At 36.6% G+C, this 27,223-nt stretch overlaps 1 protein-coding gene across 1 annotated transcript; it reads left to right on the forward strand.

Annotated features, from left to right (window-relative positions):
* The first annotated feature begins 1,298 nt into the window (after positions 1-1,298).
* On the forward strand, positions 1,299-21,204 carry LOC125225157 (sphingosine-1-phosphate phosphatase 1-like). The gene is given in 6 exon segments (XM_048128735.1): positions 1,299-2,376; positions 3,453-3,491; positions 3,494-3,605; positions 7,462-7,484; positions 15,264-15,456; positions 18,839-21,204. Coding segments are annotated over 6 exon segments (1,203 nt in total). The 5' UTR covers positions 1,299-1,958; the 3' UTR covers positions 19,257-21,204.
* Positions 21,205-27,223: the final 6,019 nt, after the last annotated feature.

Genomic DNA, 27,223 nt, shown 5'->3' on the forward strand with positions numbered 1-27,223 from the left:
CAATTTTCGAATTTAACGCAAGTGAAAACGCGGGCAAAAGATAGATATATTATATTTTCTTTTTATTATTACTCATGGCCATAGACTAGCCGAGGCAAAGATGTGAAAAAAAAATATTTCATTTTCATTTACTTATCTAAACAACAAGTTTTTTTCAGTGTTGGGTACATTTTGGAATTCACTAACTAGTGCAGCATCAATGTCATGACATGAAAACAAAGAAATTAAATTGTTAAGTATTAGGGAATTATCTTAGTTAAGGTCTCCGGTCAGGTGGGCCTAGTGCCATTTATCTTGTAACCTTACATTTATTTTTAATTCTTCATACATTAAGACATGGATTTGAATAGCAGGTTAAGGCCCTAACAGACTACTGGGCCGTGCCAAGGTATCAGCAGCGGCTGGTCCACACAAGCCGATTCCCACCGGCTTGCCTAAAATTGATTACTAGTTAAGTACCTAATGTTAAGGTAGGTTTATTTTTGCTCAGTGTTGCCTAGCAGAAATTTTCACCAGCCACCACTGCAAGGTTTAGACCTTAACACCTTCGCTGCCGCAATTAACGTAACTCATAATTAACCATACTTCGTAAGAGGTCTAAAGACCCTAGTGAATATATTACCTGCTGAGAAAGAGATATCTTCTACTCATTCTTCTTTTCTTTGATTCTATGTGGTATAATGAAACCTGTTTTATTATAATACTAGCTTTTGCCCGCGGCTTCGCTCGCGTTAGAAAGAGGCAAAAAGTAGCCTATGTCACTCTCCATCCTTCAACTATCTCCACCCAAAAATCACGTCAATTCGTAGCTCCGTTTTGCCGTGAAAGACGGACAAACAAACAGACACACACACTTTCCCTTTTATAATATTAGTATGGATCTGTCCAATTGGAATGTATGCATTGAAAGCATATATTTTTATGTTCTACATTTTACTTTAATTTCGGTTTTGTCATGATAACAAATATAACTCTGATAAACAATATTTAAAGTTCATTTTTAAGCTAAAAACATATGTCTTTTTCATCAAACTCACTTCCCAACAGGTCACAGAGCGATTATTGTATATTTTAGTGTATAAAAAACGACTTATCTACGAGAAATTTCATTTATAAAACTGTATACCTTTCTATTGTATCTATTATGTTACTTGTTGCCCAAGTAGTTGGTTTTCTAAAATGGTAGGTAGTTTCAGTTTTAGTAAATATAAACTCAATAATCAACAGTGCCCAAAGTTGACGAACTTTATATGTATAAATGTTATATGAGTGAAGTAACACCAGTAACTTACCTACTATTACGCAGAGTACAGCACAATGCAATCCGTGATACTTAAGATAATATTAATTGGTGCGGCCCACAAACTACTAAGAAGATACTACGTGCGGCCATAGTTTTAACTAAAACCTACAATTAACTTATAATAACTATTACTTATTACCCATGGCCTTAACACTATAAATGGTAGAATGAAATATTAACAATATTTTATTTATCGTGGTTATGTCTTTAAAATTAAAGGTAAACAAAAATTCTCCTCAACAGCTGAACTTATTTTGACAATTTTGACGTTTAAGTCGTGGTCCTTTCAAAAGGCTTCTATAGACCTTCTACAAATTAGGTTACTAGCTAAAGGCCCGTCTTGACGGGATAAAAAAATCATCCAAAGTCCTACTGTGAACACTGAAATTCACAGTAGCTATTTTGATTCGTTTTACAATTGAGAAATAACTCAATTGATTGAAAAGAGTGATCCCGGTTTGGTCCTGATAAACCATCTTTACCTTAATATAGATATGTGTGGAAGACCCTTATAAAGCTTTGTAGGTTTAAGCTGGTAATACTGGTGGTGTTCTGTCAAATTGACAGTTTGACACTTCAGTTCAGACTTCAAGAGTGTTGGGGATCGGGTGTGATTAGTTCTAGAATAGTAAAAATAAATTTTAAGTTTCAAACAATGTGGGACGACTTTATAGACTACTTAAAAGACCCATTGTTGGTCGTTAAAGTGCAGAATTTTTTTGGAGTTATATACAAAAGCAGTGTTCGAGATAATGAAGGTGGTGGTGAAGTCATACATTCCGAGAGGCTGGAACGTGAGAAGGATAAAGACAGTGATATAAGGCAACACAAGCGGGCGCCAAGCAATATCTCCAGCAGTTCTCAGACCTCATATGATACGGATACTTCAGGGGAGAGTGTGGAGGAATTGGAGTGCCATATCAATAACAAGTTCTGGTACTGGCTGTTCGTACTCGGAACTGCGCTTGGGGATGAGATATTCTATGCCACATTTATACCCTTTTGGTTCTGGAATATTGATGGCGCGGTCGGCAGGAGAGTCATACTTGTCTGGACTGTTTGTATGTACCTAGGTAAATATAACTTATATATTTTTTAATAATAATACATCTCCTAAAATAATGTTCCTATGTACTATACTGAATATATAAAAATTGTATTTGTATCTTTTTATTTGTTGTCTATAGGTTATTAAAATTTATGACTAAGAAATGTAATCCTTGGCATTAAGAGACTTATGAGTCATACTTACTTCAAATCTTATCACATGTTAGACTTAGATACATATTATTCACAAGGTTACTATTTAAATATAAGAGATAATTCTTGTCCATATTTCAAACCATTGGAAGCTATGTTTGGTTTAATATTTTGAATGAAAAGAATCTCTTGAAATTCTCAAGAGATTCTTTAAAATTAATAACAATATTTTTCATATTAATGAACATACAGTAGTGTACATTCATTGTGTTGTTGAGATTTGTCAAATCTAACCTCTAATAATATGAATCAAGGGCACACATCTTCATGAGTGCAATATATAAGGGCCCTCCCACATCTAGCTTCTCGTGAGCGTAGTGTCGGGCCAACTGTATGGCAAAGCCTTATTCCATTAAGTTGGCTTGACGCTACGCTCGCAAGACGCTAATTGCAACACCCTAAAGTGGCTACTTTACATTTTTGATTCAATATTATAGTAGTTAGTGGGAATATAACTGTAGTCTGTCAATGGCCTATTAAATTTTAGATATAAGCTACCTTTTAAGTTATAGTCTTATTTTCTATATATGTGTTCATAAATGTAAATAAATGATTTTTTAAGCAGTTTGGTTTTGTACTTATTTTGCTTAACACTTAACACTTTCGAAACCAAGAACCCGCTTGGTGGGCACTAGTAAACTTTACTCAGATGCCGGAGAACCCGCTGTGCGGCATACAAGCGCTCGGTTATAAATTACGACCGGTTTCTAACTTAGTGCACCACTTTTTGGCTGGTAGTGAATGTTTACTTTGCCTTCCATGCTTAAAAGCTAAGCTTTGTATTACTTTATATTAAGTTTATTCATTTTAAAATCCTCAAACAAAATTACACTAATCATTGAATTTTTTTTATAGCATTATTACTCAAACAGTTTATCTCAAATTTCAGGACAAGGTGTAAAAGACATAATCCGGTGGCCTCGTCCGGGTACCCGGTTAAGAAACTGCAGACCAAATGGGCCATTGAGTATGGCATGCCGTCCACACATGCAATGGTTGGAGTGTCGATACCATTCTCTGTGCTATTCTACACTATGGACAGGTGATTTGATTAACGGAATAGATGAGGAGTGGCAGGTTGCCATGACACTGTCATGTAATGAGAAGGGATGAATGTCATATAGGCAAAAGAATGTTGGAGATGAAAGTTGATGGATGGAGAGGGAGGGGTAAACCCAAACAATGGTGGATGGATTATGTGACAGAGGATACGTGAAAGAAAGATGTGAGTGTTGAGATGACGAAAGATAGAAGAGAATGGAAGAGGAAGACATGTACCGACCCCACATAACGTGGGATAAGGGTAGGACGAAGAAGGGGCAGTAAAGTCCCGGTTACTTGTAAAAATGCCCTTTATTTTTTAAAACTGATTTTGATTATAAACATGGAACTGATTTCTTGAAAAAGTAACAACCAAAGGGCCCTATCACACTAGCGAGTTGAGAGTAGGTTTGCCTCGAATGTGCAAAGATTTCTTGCACGCTTGCGGAGTACCTACTTGCTGTTCACTCGCCTCAGAAGCGAACTTTTTTTGTTTAGAGTAAAGCTTAGATTTCGTGGTCAGTCTTAATTGATCATCTAACCAGAAAACACGTGTATGAATTTTATTGCTTTATTTCTACCATGCTGCACCGAAATCGCTGGAAAAGTTACGATCATTCGTTATAAGAATACAACCTCTTTTATTTTGCGATAAGCAATAAAAAATCGAATAAATATTTTATACATATAGCCTGATTTAGACGGCGTGCGAACTCGCATGCGATCTTAGTTATATTGCGGGCTGTTAAGGTTACCTACAATTTTGTACAGCCATCAAATACTGCAATGCAATAAAACTCGTATGCGAGTTCTCGTACCGTCTAAATGGGCCTCAAGTCTCAAATACGTAGAAACATGTATTTAGGTACACTTTAATTCGTAAAAACACGTATATATTCTACTCCTCGTTAGTTTTCTGAAAATTGAGTAGGTACCTACTTAACTCGGGTGAAACCACCCAATCTGAACAGTCAAAACATGCGTATTTCTTTTTCATTCCTTGGCTATCTCCAATTAAATATCCGTATATAACATTATAAATGGGAAAGTGTGTTTGTCTGTTTGTTTGTCCGTCTTTCACGGCAAAACGGAGCGACGAACTGTCATGATTTTTAAGTGCAGAAAATTGAAGGGATGGAGTGTGACATGGTACGTTTTGTTTCCTTCTAACCCCCCACTTCCCTATAATGGGGGTGGAAGTTTGTATGGACCATTCTACAATTTTCGAATTTAACGCGAGCGAAGTCGCGAGCAAAAACTAGTGTATTATACATATATGTCGCATGGCACTTGCAACAAAGAATCCGCGTGTCATCGGCCCGACTTATTATGAGCGATTACCGGCAGAAATAAGGTTAGAGACATCGGATGAAACATTCAAACGTCGATTAAGAAACTTTTTACTGGATAACCCACTGTATTCAATAAGTGATTTTTTTGACATAACTGTATAATTTATTATTCTCACTATCCTATTGTTATTCTGATATTGTTGTGTTTATTTTTATTCATATTACTTGACGATCCTTTTTTTGGTGATCATTTCATATTCTGCAAATTTAACTTATTTTAATTATATTGATACCATTTTCTTTTACTTTTTTGACGATCACAATATAGATTCTTATAAATTGACATAAATGTAATTTGTACTGTAATCATGTTGTGAAATAAATATATCTAATCTAATCTAATCTATACAATGTTAGGCCAATTGTTGCTCTTATAAGCGTCGTCTTATCTGGGGTCGTTATTAGGGGAGCTAAAAGTCTTTAGTAATGTGTGTAAACTGTTCTCAGCAGTGTAAACATTGTAATCTATATTTTCAAGTTGGATGTCAAAATAGGCACAGCTTATCCCTCGTGTTTATGCTTAAGGTACAGCGGGGCAAATCTCGACTGGGGGTCAAGTTCTACATGTATCCACTGAACATGCCTACCATATATAACCGGTAGACACTCTATTTAATAATGCAAACATTGTAAAACATGGAAAATATGGATCAGTTACATTTGCCCCCCCCCCAGTCGGGATTTGCCCCGCTGTACCTCACACGGATCCGTGTCGCGCATGGGAATTTTAACCTATTGTTTTAAGTCGAGGTTACATTTTTGGGTTAATTCTAATAAATAATACAGGTGCCGTAGCCGAATGGCATTTCTGCGACGCGAAACGAAAACGAAACGCCGCGAAAGTTAGTCTGGCTCTGTTGCGCCAATACACAAGAGCGATAGAGATAGATATCTACGAGGCGTTTCGTTTCATGAGCGTTTGTGCCATTCGGCTATGCCTATTACAATACACAAAACGCCTGTAGGAGCTTCTGCCCAGTGAAGGGTAAACTCCCAATCGTCACGGCCCAACCACGACATCGGTCTAAGCGCGACAGCGGTGAGCGGCAGCCATACGTGCGAATGAAAAGTCACATCGCTGTGTCTCGCTCCAATGTATGGTCGCCGCTCACCGCTGTCGCGCTTAGCCCAATGTCGTGGCTGAGCCGTCAAACGGTGCCAGAAACTGAGGTGCAAAAACCCAGCTCAAGGTTTATGAGTACGCCTGCCGGATAAATTATAAAGATGGACTTAATTGCCATCAGATGGCACCCCCAGCGCAGTCCCGTGACTAGAGAGGCAGGACGAGAAAGAGATGGCCGATGGCGGGTTCATTTGGATGCATTTCACTTGGAGGATTTGAAAGGGAGAGGGGAGGCCTTTGCCCAACAGTGGAACACAGAGTTTAACTTAAAAAATATGCCTTATTTCCGTACAAATCGGAAGCTAATTCAGATAATCGAATACCATCGAGTTACTGTAATTAAGAATATTATCGCCGACGCTCAGGCTGTGGAATGAGCTCTCTGACATGCTATTAAAAATGTCTACGCGTGTAGTCTAGTGCCTACGAAAAGGTTGATGCAATAGTTTACAAAGTGCACATTTGCTACAAAAACACCCCAGGCGCCACAGATGTCATATATACCATAGATCAAGCAAACGTATCTACTTAGCGTGTCAAATGAACTCAGTGAAATCCACTGAGTTGTCCGTCTTTACTCGCAGCTTGCAGCTTTCGGGCGTCAATTTTTGTAAGTTGAAGTCAACCAAAACATAAAAAATGCCTCGTTACGTGATATTCGATTGCAACAACACAAAAATTATGAACAATCAAGAGCCTGAGACATATTTAAAATTACAGGCAAGAATCAACTTCAGTACAAAATTTGACACGCTCGGCCCCTATACAAATATATGAATTTGTTTCTTCTATGCCAGGCGCCTTCTATTATATAGACTGGTATTGTATGTATTTTAGAAATAACTGTGAATACGCCATTTTTCAGTGCATATTGGGCTTTTTTACGCACTAGTGCGAGAAGTGGTTCGTTTCTTGTCAGGTCGAAACTTCGGAGGGCCATCTGTACTGAAAAACGTCGTACTCCCTTCGGTCGTGTTTACATTTATCGCCACTCGTTTCGAACTTCCTTTCTTCCGCACTTGTATCGTAATGTACGGTCAACCAATTTGAATCCTAGGCCACTCTAGAACCCTGTCTCATTTAAACCATGTTCTATTTGCCATAAGAAGTCACATTGACGTTTACTGTGCAAAGGTTCTACAGTGGCCTAGGAATCAAATTGGTTGGTTGTACTATTATTTGATCTCTCTTCAGATACGTCGAATAAAATCGGTATGATGAAATTCTGGATAGGTAACTCTTTACTTTAGACTTAAATTTAAACTGAAATGGGGTATTACTATTCGCGTAACGTTTAACTTTTTATTTTATTTTAGTTGCAGAATTATTTCTTGTATTTAATTACTAACTGTTTATTCTAATATTAACTGTATTTGTCCTAGATACGAGTACCCGGTACACTGGGGTAAAGTCTAAAAAAAATGCACAGTACCTCAGTACCATACAGAAAAAGGTACGGTGGCCTAGATGGCATTACACCTTTGGGGTACGCTCAGTTAGATGGCGCTAATATTAATATTTGACATTTTAACATATATCAAGCTAAGAATATGGGCCAAATTGTCAAAACTGAGGATCAAAAGTTTTAAGCCTGTGTCAAGAGATGGCAGTCTATGCACTGTGATTACACATTTTACCTCGACAGTAACTCTCTATAATACTCGATCCTCTTTGGTTTGGGGCTAGGTTGATCTGTGTAAGATGTCCCCCAATATTTATTTATTTAATAACCCAGTAACCTTCAAATCAAGGGTCAACAGGTTCCTTCTGGGCGAGCTCCATCGTAGGCCACGTCTTCGCCTCCTAACCTAAATACTCTATCGTTACTTAATGGGCTGGCAAAATTAATTGCCTTCGAAATCATGTCTTATAATACGCCCCTGCCACATAGCGAAAACAGCTTTCTTTTTTTTAATACCTAGCTTGTAACAGTCGTAACTCTTAAAACACATCAAAATAAATTGTGTGAAAATATTTTCCTTACGCAACTTTCGATTTTTTTGTAGATGCAAAGTAGGAGCTGTATGATAAGCCGTATTAAAAAATAAACATTTTAGTAGACAGATACGAATCCTTATCAATTACGGCCTGGTTTGCTCCGATTAGCAACAATGAATGACTTGGAGACTCGGTTCCCCGAAGTGATTGCTTATGGAATTTACTACAAACATTCCTACATAATAAGTAGCTTGTAACTTCGTAGTACAGCATTTTCCTTATTATGTTTGCTTAGGTTTACTTTTCCATATTAGTCTGATAGGTGTTGATGTTGAAATTTTAGTAAGAATGTTGATATACCTATTCGTAGGCCATGTTACTGGCGTTAGTCACTCGGGTACTTAAACGAATTTAGGAATCACGAGTCTGAAGTTCAGAATATTGACGCATCGATCACGCGCTTTTTATAGATGGTTTAATGTACTTAATAGGAATAATAGGTACCTAGTGAAACATATGGATGATTCTAATTAGAGATGGGCCGAATACGGACTTTGCCGAATACGAATATTCGGCCGAACATTCGGTTCAGCTCTTACCGAACCGAACATTCGGCCGAATATTCGGTTACGCCATATTTAGAAAGCGGATGTTAAGATTAAAACTATTAAATGATTGATAATGGTTACATATGTTACTCGAACTACATATCGTCACTACTTTTAAAAAATCTCGTATCTCACGCTGTTCCTCAAAGTTAAAACGCAGTAAGTCTATATGCATTCCATACATACTTACTACAATTTTCTTTTCATTGACAGACGAAGATACAAGTTTTTTTTAAAGTAGTGACGATATGGTCTTACTATCTTAAACCAAATATACTTACTTCTTGGATGTAATTTATCTTATTTCATTTAAAATATATAATTTCTTGAAATGAAATTTTATATTTCTTAGATTGAGTAAATAATGTTTGTAGCGGGGGTGCGCGCGGGGAGAGAAGGGAAAGCCGAAATGACGTGAGAGGTGTGTATTATGTTCAATAACCCGTACGTTACAAGCTGACGAGTTCCCCAGCCAGTTAGAGAGAGAGAGAGAACTGGAGCGGAAGCACGTTTAGGATAGTCCTCAATAATAGCGCGTAGTTCCCAGAGGGAAGCAGGGGGCTATTATGTCGGAATTTGTATTCCTATGATTCGATACATATCAAGTTCCAACCGGCGAGCCTAACCAAATCGGGAAAAATCTTAACACCGCGATGTACGAATTCTATGGGCTGGGGTCAGCGCCATCTAGCGGGTTTTTTGGTAACTAAACCGGTGTCGCCGCTCGGCGCGCGAACTAAATCTTGAAGCAAAACTTTATTATTTTTCGATCTAAACGTGTTGATTCTCAAATGGAACTTGTAGGCATTAAATCAAGAATTTGTGATATGAAGCCAAGAATGTAATAAATCTTGACCTAAGTCCGTGTTGATTTTTTATTTAAAACCTGCTCGAATTATGAATGAAGTCTATAAGCATCAAACCAAGAATTATTATAATCAAGCCAAGATTGTTCTAAATCTTGAAGTAAAACCTTGATATTTTTTGATTTGAACTTGTTGATTCTGAAATGGAGCTTGTAGACATTAAATCAAGAATTTGTGACACAAAGCCAAGAACTTAATAAATCTTGACATAAATCTGTGTTTATTTTTGTTTTAAGTTATTCTGGAACTTTGAATGGAGTTGCAAAGCATCAAATCAAGAACTATTAAAATCAAGCCAAGATTGAACTAAATCTTGACGTAAAACCGTGTATTTTTTTTATTTAAACTTTTATGTCTTGACTGTAGAACGTAAAAGTTAAATTAAGACATTATTACGATTTTGTGGATTTAACTAAAACTTAGTTAAAACAACTCTGAACTCTTCTCAACTCTTAAACTACGCTTTTTTTTCCGTCTTAAATTAAAATATCTTTTCTATCTGTGTACGATTTTGTGGATTTAACTAAAACTTAGTTAAACTTTGTATTTATATTTTGAGTATTTTGACGCATAGGCAATTATCTCTTTTTAGTAGTTCCTTAGAAAGCTAGTGAAATAGGAGCTTATTATCCAATGGAATACATAAGGTCTTCATTAGTTATTTACTTTGTTTATTCGGTAAATATTCGGCAATGCAACCGAATTATTCGGCCGAATACGAACATTGAAAAACTTGCCGAATATGCCGAATACCGAATATTTACCGAATATTCGGCCCATCTCTAATTCTAATACTAGATAGTAGAAAACATGTCAGTGTTGCATAGATTGACTAAGCCTCACGGTAAGGTCAAGGAGCTATTTGAATGAAGAATAATTATATTGAATTTGAAGACGTGTGCTGTGGGTAGGTACAGACAACGAATACAAATAATTACAGTTTGTAATAACAATCGTGTAAATAGACACGGGCAATATTACAGCTCAATTAGTTCTTGAACGCTGAACTAAGAAATCGTCACTACTTTGAAAAAATCTCGTATCTCACGCTGCTCCTCAAAGTTAAAACGCAGTAAGTCTATATGCATTCCATGGGACTTTGAAACGGATCCCTTTGTTAGCCAGATTATCATTAGTCATAATTCTGAAACGGTTTCATTAGGGTCACCTATAGATAGGTTAGGTTAGGTTTGTTTTATGGCAATCCTGAAAAGTTACGCGTTTTTGAGAAAAACCAAATTATGACTAACGAAAATGTGGACAATCGATACATTATACCTTATGACTTTATTGGTAGTCCGCATTTACCTCGCGTCCATTAGAACGGAAATAGGACCCCTGCCCCCTTCTACTCGTTGACGAAGCCGAATACTACAAAAATCAGCATGCAAAGGAAGAAATGGCGGGAAAATCCGTGAGCTCATTGAGTATTTTAATCCTCATTTCTCAGCTAGGTTCGCTAGTTACCTTGTGTCATTCAGAGCAAAATAGGAGCCCCGCATAGCGGGGCTCCGTCGAATCGCTGGCGGGGCCTAATACTTTTAAAAGCAACATGAAAAAATAAAACACATAACATGTAAAAGACGAAATGGCGGGAAATATACTTTACGACAATTATGACCATACATAGTTACTACAAATTTCTTTTCATTGACAGACGAACATACAAGTTTTTTTTAAAGTAGTGACGAAATGCTTCTTATCTATGTTGATACATCATGTAGACACTTATATTTATCTAATAAAACAAACTATTAAAACGCTTAAGTAAAAGCTAATGGTTGCTTAGACTGCTTACCATAAAGAGTACTATATTAATTAGATTTTTTTATAATGTGTCTGTAGGTATTAACAGTATCCTGTTAAAAAAAATAGGTTAAATCATCATGTTTCTCTTACGGCTTAACCCCCGCGGATGCGTCAAAAATCGTGGGTTCCAACCTCGGCTATGCCAAGTAGAGCAAAAAAAATCGTTCCAGAAAGAAATGCAAAAAGATAACCTAATTTTACGCACGGTCTGCAGCAATTAGCAATTGCATCCGTGTCTGCAGCAATTAGCAATTGCAGCATACGATAGGTTAATAACAGTTGTTTGAAATATTTCATGTATAAGCCATCTATTGACGATTTTGAGAAGTTACTTTGAATGTTCTTGCTTTTCATGATAGATGTCGCTATGTACCTAATGTCATAGAGGAAATAAGTAAGGGAAGAGTTGTAACTCCATACATCAGTAAATGCGAGTTATTTGTAGTGACATCTATCGTCATTCACTCGTCAATCACGCGCCAACTAGCGTAAATTATCAGTAGGTACTGCTACTTGTCAATAGACGTCACGACGAACAAAAAGTCTATTGCTCAACAATTTTTAGCTAATATTACAATAGTATTAATCAGTACTTTGCTTTCAATTACTTCAGCTTATAATATAAGGTGTAAACTGTTTTAATATTACATTTTTGGCAAACGCAACACTGTCGGCACCTAGTGTCGAGTAGCAGTACTGATAATTTACGCTAGTTGGCGCGTGATTAACGAGTGAATGACGATAGATGTCACTACAAATAACTCGCATTTACTGATGTATGGAGTTACAACTCTTCCCTTACTTATTCCTCTATGCTAATGTGTACTTTTAATAGACGGTTTGTTTACGTTTAAGTCTTTTCACTTTAAACAGGAATCCATTTTTCCATTGGATTCGAAATTGCGATCCAGATCGGTGCGTTTACAAACAAAATGTTAGATTTTTCGACTATTACGCTTAATCGATGTTTCTTTCGCGCCAGGCCCCGTAGCCGAATGGCATTTCTGCGACGCCAAACGCTGCAGAAATGCAGTCTGGCTCTCTCGCGCCAATACGCAAGAGCGATAGAGATAGATAGCTACGAAAGAGATATTATCGTGAGCGTTTGTGCCTTCGGCTACGCAGATTGTTCGTCATCATAAATAGATAAGTACGATACGGCTACGGACTTATGGAGCGTCAACACTTGGCTAGAGTGCGTGTTAATTATTTCTATAAACATATATACCGACAGTGTATGTAGGTATATGTCGCTATGTACTCGTTATTTTATCTACACTTATGCAAACAAGCAAAGACAGTTTCTAAGCAGCTTATATAAATGTCTGTTCATAACATTTTGGGACATAAACCTCTAACAATAAGCACTGTAATGGCATGGCATTTTAGTTTAGTACAGACCTGGGTTTCCCTCGTTTATCAGTTGAATCACCGCAAAGGATTTTCCTAGTGCCGATTCAGTGTTTAAAAGACATTTCAGCACTAGTTCACTAGCTACATACATCATTTAGGAAATAAACGTATTGTTCTCCACGTGTTTTGTAATAAATATAATATGTATTTTATAGCAGTATTGTTTTGATTAAATTAACCTATGAAACAATTTTATTACTATTATACATAGACGTACTATTTAGGGATATTACCTCGAAGAATATTAGGTATAATAATAACTGGCCAAGAACATATTTAACGTCGATCTTCTATTTTCGCATATTTTTAACCTCCAACGCAAAAACGACGGGATGTTATAAGTTTGACGTGTCTGTCTGTCTGTTTGCGTGTGTGTCTGTCTGTGGCATCGTAGCTCCAGAACGGATGAACCGATTTAGATTTAGTTTTTTTTTTCGTTTGAAAGCTGAATTAGTCGGGAGTGTTCTTCTTCTTAGCCATGTTTCATGAAAATCGGTCCACTATGTCGCGGTTGGGGCTTTTTAAATTTTTTTATTTATTTACTATGATAGCGCTCATTTCCGAAAATATTGAACTTCATGGTTGTCATTTTCTTTGAATCAAAATAAAAACGCGAGTGTAGCGAGAGCGAAAATGTTCCATATTTATTAAGGGTCGGTTGCACCAAACCTCCCGTTACCTACTGAATTTAGCGATCGCAATTTTTTGTTTGGGAATTCAGATAATACTTCTGCTGTGTGACGTTGATGTGTCTATTAAATGCGGTAGATGCAACTGGCCCTAAGTTAAAAACGCAATTTGATAGACATACACATTTTGAATATTTCGTGCAGATGAAGGAAGGGAGAGTCACCGTCAATTTCAATTTCAATTTCAATCGTCGCATATCTAGAGTTTATTGAATCACAGAATATATAATAGTACAAGTAGTAATAATCCTGGGTACTAATGGTACTAATACTTACTATGGTTACTTAGAACGGGCGGTGGGAAACGATCGGGCTGTCAAGAGAGCATTTTTGGGTCGACCGGCTGGTGGCCGTCCGGCGGGTCGACCCGGGTATCGCTGGGAGGACAGTGTGGTGGCGAATCTGCGTCGGCTTCAAGTCAGTGACTGGAAAGAGGCTGCGCAGGATCGGGACAGGTGGCGATCTCTCGTTTCGGAGGCCAAGATTCACTTTGGATCACTAAGCCAAAATAGTTAGTTATAGTTACTAATGGTACTATATCTGTACCACCGGCCCTATGAACGATTTAACACAGACTACGGGAGTCTAAATCCGGTTCAACTAACTTAGCCAAACAAGTAGGTACCTACTCGATACCGGTATTTTCTCTTTTACTTTTGTTTATGAGGAAAATCGCCGTGGTTCAATACAAAGGTTCTTGTCCTATCCGTTCCGCGAATTGGGTGTGATCTGTGGCGCTGTGGTGACGTCACTAGTCACTAAGTAACAGAGTAACCCCAGTGATTATAGGTACCCAGGCGTGAATGTGTGTCAATATGCTAATATAATAGGTAGTTTTTTATACCTACCAAAGTTTCAGAGGGACTGTCTTGCAGTCGGGTAATTTTATAAATAATACCTATGAGTGTTAGCTGTTTTTTCCTCGGGGTTTGTTATTTAACTATCGTTATTCATGTGGGAAATTTATTGCTACGGAAAAAATGGGGTTAGGTAGATAACATAAATAGATTAAATCATTTTAGACAACATAAATTCACACAGAGTGCTGCATTTAGTTGACCACCCCACTTTTTTTGGATTTGGAAATGTATATGTGGTTTCCACTCAGAATCTCAAGGTTTTTTCCCATTCCGTTACCATTTTTTCATACATTTTGTATGGCGGTAACGGAATGGAAGGTTTGAAAAATGTATGGAGATCTTTGGACATATTTTTTCTCCTGTCAGGATCGAAAGACCTTGCGATTCTGAGTATGAATCGTAAAAATACCCATGTTGCAAAAAAAGTGGGGTGGACAACTTTAAAAAAATGGCACATTTGTAACGTGTCAAGGTGTTACGTTACTTATCAGAAGTGTATTCGACTGAATTTATTGTATGCTGCAGTTAGCAATAAATCGAATTCGCAACACCCCCGCATCGCAAGCCCCATCTCTGATCCACAATTGTTATATTGTCGATATCTGAAATAGTAACAAGCCTTATCTTGAGTCTACCCGTGACCACGAACATAACGTGTCATCCATATGTTACGAAGGGGGGGGGGAGTCATACTAAATGTGACAATCCATGTTAAAGGCATACAAAAAGCGTGACATAGGTGGGGAGGGGTCCAAAAACTTGAAATTTGGTGTGACGTAATATGTGGATGTCCCCTAAGTGCGTTTTCACATTATCCGCTCCGATATCGGATGTCGGACCGATATCCCATATATTTAAGCCGCCATCTTTGATTTTTGCCTTTGAAATCTATCCTACATCCGATATCGCACTGAAAACGGACTAACGTGATGTACGAACCATCGGGCCAAATATAAATACAAGTGTTTACGCGATTAAGTCCCGTTTAGTTGTAAAATTCTAAACCATATCTCTTTTGCAGGACATAGCAGCGGGCCTGCTGATGGCTTCAGGACTGCTAGTGCTCCTGATACCTATGGTGGATGCGCTGGATGATTGGCTGCTGACACACTGGCTGTCCCCGGTGGTCGTGCTGGCCGTGTCTGTGCTGGTCATCGTGTACCACCCCAACGCGGACAAGTGGACACCCACCAGGTGAGGAATTGTGCTAGACTGACTTTGACTTCTGCAGTTGTGTCGATCATCGTGCATCGTGTACCTACACCAACCATACATGCTGCCTTCATTGGCGAATTCTCATCCAAATAGGTTTTTTACGCCCATGGTTCTTATACTTGGCTATACCTATATACTGGTGTTTTTGCATGTAGGTAATTTTATTATATTATATTTAACATAAAGATCACAACTAGGATTTAATTCTAATATTAACCGCCTTTACTGGTAGCTGCAGGAAGTCGTAATGTGTACAAACACACACCTATACTAACTATAGGTACCGTCCTAACCTATACTTAGGTATAGTAGGTATACCTATCAACTTTAATGTTCGTAAAAGTCCGAAGTCCTAAATTCGGACGATTTCCTAAATGTTAGGACGAACGTACGTAACTAATTAAAACCAGGTTGCACACAGTTATCTTTATTCTATTTGTTTCTACCTCGTTCTAATAGTTATGTCATATCATCATTACGAGTTTGACAGTATTCTAGAATACGGTTAAAATGTCAAATCGGATGAAGCTTCGACCTCAGGTCATGACAGCAACTGAAACAATAGAAATAAAAAAAAGTCAGACATCACAAGTACAAGGACGCGAAAACTGGGTTTCCCCCATATTTCAATGAACACAATACATATTATTAGGGTCAATGTCTGCCAGCCTAGCCGAAATGACAATCTTTGACACTATGTCGCGATCGCAACGCTGTCTGGCTCTGTCGCACCACTGTGTTTTTTTGTTTTCCGTTAAATTCGACACGTCGGTAGGTTCATTGTCAGGAACCACCCTGTAAATCACTTATAGTTAAATTCGAAAAAAAATGTTCATCATTTTCATACATAATAACTGAATTTATTAGTGTGAGAGATCCTTAAGAATAACATTCAAATCAGTGTGTAGTGATTGACGGCACATGTCAAAACAAATAACATTAGGAATTGGTAAATAACATTAGGAATTGGCTGTGACACACGTGTTCAGCAATTATCTTTATTTTTTTAATAACTTGATAACGGCAAGAGTTAAGACGCTAGTTTCTTAGAGACATTAATTGTATTTGATGTAATGAATCTTCCCTTAAAGTTAACGGGATTCAATAAAAACAGGGTGTATAAGAGCGATAGGGAAAGCTACGATGCGCTTACGAAGCATACGCGTTTGTAACGTTGGTTAGGTACCCTGATATTCCAAATTGAGTCTTATGTGATTAATGTGATGCAACCTAAAGTCATTTTATTGATACAACGAAGGCACTTTGGTCTTCTTGTGTACAAAACAAGCGTTGCCTCATTTCATTTATCAGAAATTACTTCAGCCATATTATAATGTTAGGGTTTTTCCGAGGCCAAAGCGTGCCCTTAACCAGTCAGGTTATTGTGTCCTGTTTATTACCATTTGACGGGTGGATGTACTCGCAATGGTTGAAATAATTAAAATACTTCTAAAGCTAATAGCAAAATGCAGGTTTAGTATACACAGTTATTTGAACATAAATATCTGAACACGACTCTAAGAGCCTTTTCACATATTATAGGACCGATATCCGATATCGATATAATACTAAAGGCGCCATTTTCGATATCTGACTTTGACATCCTTCTTACATCCGATATCGGATCGGATAATGAGAAAACGCACTAATACTACGAACATACAAGCGTTTCCGAGCAATTCCCGTAAAGTTTGTATTGTTACCAGATTTCTATCCATTTTCGGTAACAAAAAAGGAAAGTTTCATACGAACAACCTAGGACATTTTGGGAAACCTAGTGGATCTTGCTCAGCATCATGGACTCCATCAGCCTACCAATTATTATCAAAATCGGAGACGTGATCCAAATGTACAAACTTTACGGGAATTGCTGTTCCGGATATTTTTGTTCGTATAACTCGGTACATGTTACTGAACGCGACTGTACCAGTTGGTAAATTCGATATTCATATAATTGAGGGCGGTTTTTGTTGTCTTATTCGTCAAGGCTGAATCATACTATGATCTCATGGAAACCTGTTTAGGCTCCCGTTTTACGTTCCGTGGTTCCGGCGCTCTATGAATAACCTGCCTATAGTTGTTTGTTTTACAAGGGGGCAAAGTTGTTGTTTAACCGCACGTGCCAATATTGATATGATACCCGAGCAAGCGAAAGATTCCAATATTGAAGCGTAGCGAGTGGTTCAAAAAGGGGACTCTTGAGCGTTGCGAGGGTATCAAGGCACGAAGGTTAAACAAACTTTGCCACCGAGTGAAACACAAAAAATTTCACCACACCAACACTATGAAAATATGAACTGTAAAACATCAAAATAAATAAATAAAAAACCGGCCAAGAGCGTGTCGGGCCACGCTCAGTGTAGGGTTCCGTAGTTTTTCGTATTTTTCTCAAAAACTACTGAACCTATTAAGTTCAAAACAATTTTCCTAGAAAGTCTTTATAAGGTTCTACTTTTGTGATTTTTTTCATATTTTTTAAACATATGGTTCAAAAGTTAGAGGGGGGGGACGCACTTTTTTTTCCTTTAGGAGCGATTATTTTCAAAAAATATTAATATTATCAAAAAACGATCTTAGTAAACCCTTATTCATTTTTAAATACCTATCCAACAATATATCACACATTAGGGTTAGAATGAAAAAAAATATCAGCCCCCACTTTACATGTAGGGGGGGTACCCTAATAAAACATTTTTTTCCATTTTTTATTTTTGCACTCTGTTGGCTTGATTGATATACATATTGGTACCAAATTTCAGCTTTCTAGTGCTTACGGTTACTGAGATTATCCGCGGACGGACGGACGGACGGACGGACAGACATGGCGAAACTATAAGGGTTCCTAGTTGACTACGGAACCCTAAAAACTTCAATTTATTTTACGTTTTGATTCATAATCATCATTTATACGTGAATTCCAACACCCAGCTTTAGACATCAAGTTAAAATTTGTATGATTTACTTTGCACTCTTGTGGATAAAATGCAATTTTGCTATCGGTTTTCGAATAGCAAAGAAAGCCTTTATCAGTTGGTGTGTTGAATAAACTATTACTTACTCTGTCGTACCCGCAACACGATTTTCCCTATGTTATATTATATGTGGGGATTGATAAAGTACCTATTCTTCGCCGGGGAAAATAACTTTATGTATTCTTTAATAGTCAAGATTATATTATACCTACTCGTACGTGCCTGTATTTTCTAAAATTCTCTGTATAAAGAAGAATAAATATTATTTAAACCCGCTGGGCGGGTTGTCGCGATACAAGCGGGCGGTTGTAAATAACGTCCGGTTTCTGATGCAGTGCTCCATTTTTTGTCTGATTATGAATGTGTTAACCAGTGTTCCCCTTTTCCAGAGGCGACACGACCATGATCGTGAGCGTATGCGCAGGCATCCTCACTGGCTCCTGGACCAACTACCAGCTCGGCAACATGGCGTCCGCGACCACCCCTCCCCCGTACACCATAATCTGGCCCTCCATCGACATGCTCGGGAACACCATACTCAGAACCATCCTCGGCTTCTGCGGCGTCGTAGCCACCAGGGCCATAGGTAAATCAGTCTCCTACGCTTTCATCTGCGCTTTACTAGGCAAAGACAAAAACGAACTAAGAAACTCAGAGAACAGTCTAGACAACAAAAATAAAATAATCGTAGAACTATGCTACAAGTATTTCACGTACGGCATGATAGGTTTCAACACGATCTTCGTTTTCCCGAACGTGTTCTATTTGCTTAGAATTAATAGGCCGACGTATTATACTGAGATTTGATACTAGTCGCCTCTTTTATTTTCGACATTCCATTTGATGCCTTTGAATCGGGGTTTTCCGAATGTTTTTATTATAGTACCTATAGTTTAATAAACTAGCCAGTCATTTGCGTCGAAAGCATATAACAAAACATTCGTTTTTTGACGTGACAGCTTAGAATATTCTTATAAAAGAATCATTAAGTCGTTTTCTAGTGAAATGATTAATCGGCACGACAACAGTTTTGTTTTAGATGTTTAGGTACCTTAGATGTCATCAAGTCTGTGATGTGATTACTTTATCTATGTATATATACCTAAGTAGGTATACTTTGAATGTCGTTAAAATATTTGTAATGTGGGTCATTAGTGTTTGAATTGTATTTTCTATTCCTGATCTTGAACAGGAAAATAAACATTAGATGGAATGAGCGGGTAGGTATGTTTATAAGAAAAAGTGTAACTTATTTTTCTGACTAAAGCCTCAATTAAAATTCTTTTATTAGAAATGCAGTAAGTCTCTGCAGTGAATTTTGCCTCGAGGTACCTAATTTTCCAAGAATTATTTATGACTTTAATGATTGTTTAGAAAAACCTCGGTTAGTTGGAAACTGCGGGGTCATTGGTAACTTGGTAAGCTCGGAGTGTTGCGGTCGCCAGGTTTTTACACGGTGAAAAACTGTGGATTTCCTTATGAGGAAAAACGATACAACGAAATATTTTTTTACGTTTGGAAAAGATTGATCATTTGAAAGCAGAAGTCGAGATAATAAATTCCATAAAATAGATATCCGATATTGCTTTGTTTTTTTCCTTTTACTGATAGAGTCTCGTTTTGAACTTGAGGTCAAATCAAATGTAAATTGTGGACTCGATCTACATAAAAGTTATAAAAAAATGTGCCTTAGCCTCTTGGCTACAACAATGAATACGATCACCTTACCATAAATTTGTAAATATGTGGATAGACAGCTCAGTGCGAAGAGTATCCGTAAACTTTTGTGGGTTTTCTTCTATTACACATAAAAAGTTGCTTTTTGAAGGCGACCGAAGAAAGTACAAGTAAAATGCTCCCGCTATAAATTTCAACATCATCAATTACATCCATGACTTCAAACATACGTACAGTTATCTGCAAAATTGCACAGAGAAATTATGAATGAATTCATTGATAATTCGCCATGCACTTTTGCAGCTGATAGTACCTTGTGTCCACACCTAGATGTTCAGAGATGTACAAAATGGTTTTAAAAAAGCATTTAAATACAAAATGCAAAATACTTTTCAGATTTACTATTTCAAATGCAAAATACCAAATAGTTTTGAGTTTTGTATTTCAAATGCTAAATGCAAAATAGGTATTTTCAAAATACTTTTTGAAAATAAAATACCTTTTGACCAAATCTCAGATATTTTTATTTATTTTCGGTATTAATAATCATAAGAAACAATGCCGAACAAAAACTTCTAATAACATGGCACCTAATGAAAGTAATGAATGACATTTTGGCCATATTTATCAGTAGGCAAATCAATAACTTATGTTATGTTATTTTATTTATTAATAACATAACAGAATTTATTGATCGCCTACTATTTTTAGGTATTATTATACCTACTCACTTAAATAATGTAAAAAACTAGACTAACAAAAAGAGAGCCATGGCTCCATTTTGTTGATTGTGCATCTAGTTCTTATATTTCATACCTATATCACCTAAATGCTCTTTATTTATTTTCATTCTATAGCTTAGGATTTTTACAATAGGAATAATAACTCAACACTTATAAGTAGGTAGGTAATTAAATCAAAGTCATTAGCACTCAGCACCAGCAGTCCAGCAAACAATAAATCAGCAATTCCCGAATAGTTTGTACATTTGGATCACGTCTCCGATTTTGATAAAAATTGGTAGGCTGATAGAGTCCATGATGCTGAGCAAGATCCACTACGTTTCCCAAAATGTCCTAGGTTGTTTGTATGAAACTTTCCTTTTTTGTTACCGAAAATGTATAGAAATCTGGTAACAAAAAAGGAAGGTTTCATACAAACAACCTAGGACATTTTGGGAAACCTAGTGGATCTTGCTCAGCATCATGGACTCTATCAGCCTACCAATTTTTATCAAAATCGGAGACGTGATCCAAATGTACAAACTAAACGGTCAAATTCGGCAATACAAGCGTCATTTGTTCACATTTTGTTTGACTGGTAATGTTGGCTAAACTTAATTTAATCATAAAGTATTTTGCATTTTGAAATGCATTTTATAAATGCAAAATACATCTCAAAAAGTATTTCAAATAAAATACAAAATGTTTTTTACTAAAAGGCATTTAAATGCAAAATACAAAATAGGTATTTTGCATTTTGTATTTGCATTTTAAATATAATTATTTCAAATAAATCGCATCTCTGTAGACGTTTCTGTCATGTAAGTGATCACTCCCAGCTTAGGGAGTTACTAATAAATATTTAGTATGGAAATGCAAATTTTCGAAAAGCCCCATTATTTTTTATTAAATACCAAGAAAAGAATTGAGTCCCTAGAATTGTAGGCATCTATTCATTCCATACATCAACTTTATCTATTTCTAGTTAATCTAGTACCGCACCTATTTTACCAAAAAGTATGTAACACAAATGTTGTGTATCGTTACCTACGATATTTGTACAAGATCAGATATGAAATTATTTCGTCATTCCTTCATATGTATATTAGTATATAATACCTAGTAGTATTAGTTTACACAAATTATTAATTAAATAATTAGTTGTAGTTTTGATTGTTATAAATTGTTATTTTTTTATCGCCTTTAAACTAAGTCGTCGGTGCCTTGATACAATAGTTACTGGCTTATTTGCTAGCGGTAAATATATATGGCTGTTTTAATATGTAACCTTTACCGATGAATGTAAAGCCGCATACTCTCTCAGACTCAAATGTGTCCGCAAATTTTAAACTTCGTTGTAAAATTTCACGCTTAAATAATGGATTTTATACTTTTCACTTTATGGTGTAGGTATGTGAAAACATTCAAGACCCTAACCGTAAAACCCAATAAACGGGACCTCATTTATTAGAAGTTTTATTTTTTGGTAACTCCAGATCAGGGATGTAACGGAAGTGCTTTTAACGGAAGCGGAAGCGGAAGCAGAAGCAGAAGTTTAGAATTTAGTTTAACGGAAGCAGAAGCGGAACTTATAGATGTTAAAAATGAAAAGAAAAATACCACATAGGTAAACCAAAACCAAAAATAACTAAATTACCTAGAACTTTTAGGTGTTTATGAACTAAGAATGGGCTTGGAATATTACTTATATAATCCAAAAATTAAAAACACCTTAGTTGTTTACTCACTAAAATCACATAATAAGAATAATCAACCTTTTTTATGCCGTAAATGGTTTTAAAAACGGAAAGAAAAGTTACCCGTTAGGTATAATACAATCCAAAACTAACCAGTTAAAGTTATATGTGTAATTGTTAGCACACAATTAAATTTTTAAATTAAATGAAGTGATTCTAAATGAAGTAGGTAGGTAAATTGTATTTAATAAACAAAAGCTTGGCAGCTTTATCTTCCTGCAGTCTGCTTCTAAGGGGATCGTGATATAAGCCCTGCACCACTGAATAGTTGTTCACTTGCTACAGAACTAGGTGGACAGGACAAAATATTGGCGCGAAAATCGAATGAAGCGATTGATATTTAGTATCGCAACACGTGGCAGCGGAGAGATGAGCGAATGACAGGTATAAACCTGTTGGCCTTTGATGTACGCCGCTCATGTCCCACCGTCGCGCTAGGTTTCGACATCCGCTATAACTTCCGTTTGAAAAATAACAGAACCGGAACCGAAGCGGATGTGTAAAACAAAACGGAAGTACCGCAGAAACGGAAGCAGAAGCAGAGCTCCGTTACATCCCTACTCCAGATACATGTTGAATAACGCCAAAGACACTCAAAACTGTCGGTCATAAAGTTGATTCACTCATATTGCATAGTTAGACTCAGGCCAAGCCAAGTTAACAACGATTCTGATAGCACATATTGTGCAATAGTTTTTTTAAACATCAAACTTCTATCAATTGATGGCTGCCCTATCTACGTCGCTGTCAACTTTGTTTGGCTCTTATTCTACGCAAAACAGAATAATCCGTTTATCTGCTCAAGAGGTGAGAGAGTTTATCTATATTTTGACATCACATAAATGCGTAAGTACATATAGCATTGTTTTACGACATGTTGCAAGTGCCATCTTAAATCCGCCTCTCATGCTTTGTTAAAACCCGCGTTCGAACATTTGTGAATGTTGCTAACAATAACTAAATTAAGAAAACTTGCCTTTTTGTATAGTCTGAACATTTTTGTAACATTTGGCAGATTACTTGCCTGTTAGAGTGTTGATCATAACATAAGGCATTGACTGTTGTAGATTTTACCTAGTTATAAATATCATCACAAATAACTTAACTAAATTAGCAAATGATCGTTATACAAAATTTTTAAATTACAGGGTAAACTACAAAATTTTTGGCCCTTAGAACTTTTAGTAGTACCTACCTTCACTCGCTCCTACTTTTATAAAATCACCAGTTGGCGAAAGGAACCAATTAAGACGATACAGGAGGGATCATTTCTCCATACAAACGCTCTCGACTATTTCCTCCCTTGTTTTTGAAGATGGAGCAATGATTTTTTCAACACAGATTGTTATTTTTATCTGTGTCGGACCGTTTTGATTTTTTTGATATTCTGCTTTTTAAAGACGCTAGAGCCAATCAAAAATTCCCAAAAACGTCCTTTTTCATTGTGGCGCAAAAAAAGGTGTGATACTCAAGATTGGTAACAATTAGCCAAAAAAGCTAAACCGTCCGACACAGATTATTTCATTGTCATTCAGATTCTCAAATTTCGTTCCGATTGATTAAGTTTTGAAGGAGGAAACAGTCGAGAGCGGAAACCTCGATTTTAAAGATTTTTTTGAATATCTTTTAACCGAGTTGTTCTTAATGGACATTTTTTTTTTCGATAAATGTAGTCAATAACACTACTCTAGTATATTTAACTGAAATTGCCAAATTGAAAGGGGGATTCCTTTCCATTTTAGCATTTTCGCTCCCGTAGCATCTTAATGTAGTAATCTACATTTGTATAGTTTACCCTGACATTGAGAATATTGCATCAGCGTTACTTATGTTGACAATGATCGTACGCATTGATTTGACGTCATTGCAACGATGCGGGGCAATAAGCACCTTGTTTTGCTTGTTATGTACCTGATACGGCGCTTAATGTTCGATTGCACTTGTAATTCATGTACGGTCAACCAATTACAATCTGTAGAACCTTTTCACAGTAAACGTCAAAGTGACTTCTATGGCAAATAAAACACAGTGTCAATAAGAAAGGGTTCTGGAGTGGCCTAACATTAAAATTGGTTGACTGTACGTATAATTAATAAGATTATTAATTCGAGATTCCGAAAATATACTGAACTGTTCTAAGTATTCTATAGTTTTATTTCTCCCTCTTAGCTTAGTAAAGGTCTTCGTACACTATATCAGTTTTATATAGTTTTGGTTCAAGTTAGTATGTTACCTTCGCTATCTACTCGTAAACTACATTTAACTGTGTTAAGTGGGTAGACAGTAAGTAAGCCTCCGACACACATAAAGCGTTTTGATAGCGTAGCGTTAGCGTATCCCATCAGGCGTAGGCGGCTCGTTTGCTGCCTATTTCATAAAAAACATAGTTTTTGTTGTAAGCATATTTAACCCTTAAATGTATGGTGATATATATATGCATCATATATTTGATGGCCTATGACTCAATATGTAGCTATCCAAAATTACATTTATAGCTTCATTCTTATTCAGTATTTATTATTATTTAATAAATAATTAAATAAATTTAATAATATAATGATTTACTATTCATTATTTAAGGATAAAGATGAAATGGTGGAAAAGTGTGAAAAAACAGGACGATGACGATTTCTAGTATGTGATTTAGGCAGATTTTTTCGGAGTTAGTAATTAGTTTATGTTTAAACATTTTATCCTGAGAATTTCACAAATAGTGTACCTTTCTAATAGTAGTAAAACTTTACAAATAAAACTTACCAATAATTATATAAGTATTTATATAAATAAGTTTTAGCCTATTTAACTTCTAACACTGATTTAGTATTAAAATCGATATTATTTTTTTTAATTATTTTTCCAAGAGTCAGAAAACCATTGTCTATCACATATAATATCTCGTTAAAAGAAAAATTCATGCATTTAAGGGTTAAGCATGTGACTTAAGGTTCATTGAAGTTGTATCTATTAGGTATATTTGATTTAATTCACGATAAGGCAGTCTGTTGTGACACTTTCCCACCTGTGTAGGTATTTTTTTCTTGAGCTTTTATTCTTGTGATGCATAGTATGTCTCTGAACAAAACTGCAGTTATTTTGCGAACACAACACAACCGAAAAGATTTTTTTCCGAAACGTATCGTTCTGGTTTTCCCTACATACACAAAGCGATATTGAGGTAGGTACAGTCAACCCATTTGAACCCTAGACCACTGTAGAACCTTTGCACAATAAACGTTAATGTGATTTCTAATGACACATAGAACACGGTGTTAATAAGACAGGGTTAGAGCATCCTAGGATTCAAATTGGTTGACCGTACACTCGGTAAATACATTGTAAGCAACAGCCTGCACGTGTGATGTGAGTATGTATATTGTACTATGTAGACAGGTTTCACTGTTGTGTCCGTTGCTCGAACACCACAGTTCTATTGTTTTGCCTAGTTAAATGAAAACGGATTTCCATTGATAATAGTTGAACTAATTTTCACATGGAGTCAATTACCATTCATTAAGAATTACCTTGTTACTGTTTGACACGCGATTACGTCGATGGCGGTAATTTCTATAGACGAACCACTATCAGTGGCCGTTCGACAAATAAGTAGTTGTCGGATGGATTGTGTTTGGTAGAATTTCTTAATTTTATTAGAGAAATGAAACGACTATACGAGTATCTAATAAATACCATATATTTATTTGTTGTAATTGTTCAATACAATTTTTATACATATATATATTTAGAAAAATAGAAACATTTATAAACAAACAAACGTATGGAAATCCCCACACCAGCGTCACTAGAGTGTCGGCGTTTAGCCAACTCTGGTTGACGCTTGGCGCACCTTCGCATCGACACTACGTACCTACTTACCTATATATTTTCTATCGCAGTGTAAACGCCCAAAAGACGCTAATGTAGGGTGGCCCTATGGGTAATAGTTACTAGGTATACCGACTAACAGGAATCAGAATCAATCATGATGGAAGGCAAATGGCCATCAGACTCGGTCGGATTCTGACAAGGCGTTCCAATATTTTTGAGGAATTTTCTTCGTATTTATTTACACCTTGTATTTACTTTAAGGGGCCTCAAAAGAGCTTGAACTATATTTTACATAGCAAATGTTTAGGTATATTACACGACTGTGATAGGTAAGTACCATGGCACATAACGGCACTGTTAAAATTCTTTAAAGCCTCCGCCAAATATAAAACGTTTTGAATGCGCGCGCATTCTGCGCTCGTTAGTTCCCGCCGGCGTCCGCTGGGCACAACGTCCGGCGCAACGCCATCATTGCGCTCCGCTGACGCTCCGCCTAGGCTCTCAAAACGCGCACGTGTGGCCGAGCTTTAAGTATTTCTGTTATATCAGGATCTGTTCAGTGTAACGGTAAACAAACATCAACCAGGGGCAATGCATAATAAACTAAACGCTTATATATGTACCTAGAAACAGTTAGTGATTTTGTATGTAAAATTATTAATAGTTAGCTTATTCTGTTTGCCCCGCGAATGAAATATAGGTAGTAATTCAATCGTACACAGCTACAGCGAATTGCTCCTGTATTGCTCTTTGTTTACCTACCCACAAGTTATGCATTTCTAAGTTTGTAGCT

This window comes from Leguminivora glycinivorella, chromosome 1 (assembly GCF_023078275.1).
Source record: "Leguminivora glycinivorella isolate SPB_JAAS2020 chromosome 1, LegGlyc_1.1, whole genome shotgun sequence".
Taxonomy (NCBI): domain Eukaryota; kingdom Metazoa; phylum Arthropoda; class Insecta; order Lepidoptera; family Tortricidae; genus Leguminivora; species Leguminivora glycinivorella.